This window comes from Bombus flavifrons, unplaced genomic scaffold, assembly GCF_040668555.2.
Source record: "Bombus flavifrons isolate JBK064 unplaced genomic scaffold, iyBomFlav1_principal scaffold0044, whole genome shotgun sequence".
In the NCBI taxonomy this organism is placed as follows: domain Eukaryota; kingdom Metazoa; phylum Arthropoda; class Insecta; order Hymenoptera; family Apidae; genus Bombus; species Bombus flavifrons.
In genome coordinates, this window is record NW_027184789.1 from 44,729 (window position 1) to 48,589 (window position 3,861).

Consider the following 3,861-nt stretch of genomic DNA (forward strand, 5'->3'; position numbering starts at 1 on the left):
TCACTCCATTTTACGTGCGGAAGGTAATGCACGCATCTTTCACCTTTGATACAAGCGCAACAGCTCGCAAATCGCGATGATTTCGTCGATTTTGGCGAAAACTAAGAGTTATTTCCTCCCCGTTTGATATATTTCGACGTTTAAGCGCTCTTTTCACACTATTTACGCGCGAAATGTAATGCTATTCCATTTTGCACGCCGAATGCTGTACACTCCTTTTTGAAATTCGGAACAAGCCCGTTACAACGTAAAATGCTATTGTCACGCCCCGCGCTCCGCACGTACGGTAACGAAAAGCAGAAAGTCACAATATACAAACAACGCGAGTGACAATTCGAACACCCGAAACAAACGCACGGTACAACGAAAATGGAAATACTTTAATAAAAGATTAATTAAACGTAATTATATATATAGAATTAGCATATGAGGGTAAATAACAAATAATAAAATAGAAATAGATATTCTAACGAAGTAGTAAATATAAAGAGTATAGCATAACCTATACCAACTAACAATCAACCTGGAACCAGAACAATTATATCCGACGACAGGAAAATATACTACAATTAATTAGCGAACATGGGATATGCAAATGCAAAACAAATTATTAAATAAAACCAACTAGTAAATCGAATAAGCAGGTAACATCCAGAAATTAAAATAATTATGTACCACATAATAGTAAAAGAGAATAAATGGAACAATAGGAAGATATATTTTAATCAACCAACAAGAAAAAGGAGAAATTTATAAAATAATTGAATAAAACTAATTAATAAACTGAATTAATTGCGAAATCATCTGATGGATCCAAAATAAAAATAACAACATACGACATCATGGCGAAGAGGAAATAATTGGGAGAAAAGGGCAAGAATACATGTTATATTTTATTAACAAATACAAGAAATAAATGGATAAATAAAATAACTAAATAAACCTGTTAACAAACCAGGTGACTAGGAATGGTTAACATTTTAATTAAAAAATTATACATTACAAGTTATATATGTATGACATTGACTAGTGCAAATACGATAATTATAGAATTGGACAAGTAACCGTGGTAATTAGGTACTCGAGAAACTAATGACAATGATCCTAGGTTCAATAACGAATCCGCGGTCAACGGGATGATTGATGAATATGCTCGCAAAATCTAAGTCGGACTCTTTGTTGAAACGTAGAATATCCACCGAGCGTACAGACACTAAGTTATTCGCTAATACTGCCTCACGAGAGAATGACTTTCCGTCGCGATGATGCTGCAGAGGAAAACTATGATGGGGTGTGTCTAAGAGATCCTTGGATTCGTCGAGGATAGCCTTCGTTTAGTAGGTGAGGGAAATTGGCGTTGCTGCTAATTGGTCAATCTCCATATCGGTGGTTAGTAAAAGATGCTAGCCGCCCTCGAGGGAAAGTTGCTAGTGGGAGACGCCGTTCGTTGAAAAATAGGTCTCTCCTAACTTCCCGTAGCTGGAACAAAGACTGTTTGTCCGTCTGAACGACTTTAGCCAACTAAATCTTAAGATTTATATCAGGCCCTCAGGCTAGCCTAACATGTACTGCGAAGACGCATCGACATCTGGCAATCATCTTACTCGAAGAATAGGGTCTGCGTGTGGCGAGCCACGGGACAGAAACCGTTGGAATGTTTACTGTCGCGTGCCGTCACAAATATTTCTTTTAAGGACAGCTATAGAATTATGCAATACCTTTGTTATACAAACCCGTGACCGCGGTTACGTTCGGCGACTGGTTGTCGATTTTCTTGCTCCAGAGCAGCTAAAATAGTAATCAGTGTATTTAAATGTAATATATAATGGAATTTATTATATGTATACGGCTTTCATACAAATTAACGAATATGTGTTTTCATTTTTATCACTTACCAATTTTCCCAACGAGAGTCATTTCATTAGTATCATTTTCACTAGTGGATCTCTCAGGATTCCCATTTGCAATTTGTATTGCTGCCTGAAATAAATATACTGTACATAAGTATGTATTGCAATTATTCATTATACACAATGTTATATATATTGTTCAGGGTATAAGTTTTTATACTTGCACCTTCAGCAGTTTCATATAACTCCTGGCCTGTTACTTTATTAACATATTCCCAGCCTCGTACTGTTAATAAATAACAACAGCTGGGAGACGAAATTGCGTGCTGTTCCCATGGATCATCTTCTGCTCTCCAACTTCCTATACCAATTCCACAATGGTAACATGTAGTGCAATCATTTATTCCGGTCTAGTAGAAGCCTGCATGGGCTAATTCTTCAATTGTCTGTGTCATATATGTAGGCCATGTTGTGAACGAATTTAATCTGGATTCGTAGCTTCTTAACTCTTTTTAGTCCCAAACGGCTAAGTTCATATGCCGTCGGGTTTCTAGAATATCTTAAAAATCGATGGTCATTAAAATCAAATGCCTTCTGATATTGTAAACCATAAGGACAAGATATATTTCTATTTTTTCGTTTTGTCCGTCGAACTTTAGCAGGATCTGCTCCGATTGGTACATTATTACAATGTTCATTGCGGATAAATCTGCACTCTGGAGAACGCATCTCATGAATTTGCATGGGAATATCAACCACTGACCACTGACTTGCCACCAATTGACATTCAAAGCATCTAACGACATCAAAGTTTCTAGTATAATAGAATTCTGCAGCTGCAAGACTGACAGGGTCAATGAAAGACACAGGCCAATTTCGAAAACTTGAACGCCTTGCTGCTTCAAAACGAAAATCATCATAATATTCTTGAACGTCACGCGATGTGGATGGAACCGGCGGCATTTCTATCGAGAATATCGGTGGCATTGTCGACATCGACGGTATCGGTGATGTTAAATCAATCACCCTTGCTGAAGGTACAGGGGATGGTATATCAACCATAATTTCAGGAAGTACCATGGATGTTGAAGGTACGGCTAACTCAACCGCCGATATTGAATGAACCGACGGATTTGAATCATCTGACAATGTTGAAGGAACAGGCAGTAATTCTTCATCTTCTGTAGATTCTGCATCATGTTCCATGAAATATCGGAAGTTGATTGTAGGAATCATTGTATCCATTTTAATTGTAATTTATTGCGCCTTTAAACCTATTTAAAAGAAAAAGACATTGAAATTGAATCTACTAATTGTAGATGACTTAAGAAATATTATACGTGTACAATCGATCAAACAAAAACGTATTAGAGACAAAATTACGAATATCAGGTGTTCACGAGGTCGCCTAAGGCTTTGAAAATGGCTCTCTGGAAAACGGCTGGTGCATTAATTAATTAAATTAATTAATTCGGCTATTCTCTCACGTACTATTCTTCGCTCTTCCTCGCTAAGCCTGTAAGGGCTTCTTTGCGCGACGACGTTGGGATCAATCAGCCGTATTTCTAACTGGCCCCTACTTACGCGATTACGCGGGAAACCCGTAAAGAATGATTCTTTAAATTTTTCGAGAACAGAGATTAATCGATCTTTATTGTTACCAACTACATCAGTGTTGATCTCGTTAATGTTGACCGCATCTTCCGCAACTTTACCACAGGTGTTAATTATCTTTGTTTTACAAATAACGAGGTTATTCTGCGTGATATTTACGTCGAATCGTTGGCTTAAATTCTCGCGACCAATCATGATATCGTATTTTAAGTAATCATCAGCAAGGACATGAAAAATTATCTCCAATGTGAGACCATTAATGCAGACAGTGGACAAAAGACAGTGGAGTGAAGACGATTACCAAAAGCCGCCGTGGTTTCGCCCTTCAGTGGTGGTTCATTGAACATCCTCATTAGCGCTGAGGTTGCCGTCTCCGTGCCACCATAACGCGCAAGAA

At 37.8% G+C, this 3,861-nt stretch overlaps 1 protein-coding gene across 1 annotated transcript; it reads right to left on the bottom strand.

Moving 5' to 3' along the window:
* Positions 1-1,887: 1,887 nt before the first annotated feature.
* On the bottom strand, positions 1,888-3,095 carry LOC138189442 (baculoviral IAP repeat-containing protein 3-like). The gene is made up of 4 exons (XM_069131491.1): positions 2,953-3,095; positions 2,375-2,877; positions 2,071-2,211; positions 1,888-1,994 (listed from the first exon to the last, which is right to left on the bottom strand). Exons 1-4 carry the CDS (start codon positions 3,093-3,095, stop codon positions 1,888-1,890), a joined length of 894 nt encoding a protein of 297 aa, XP_068987592.1.
* Between the last annotated feature and the right edge of the window lie 766 nt (positions 3,096-3,861).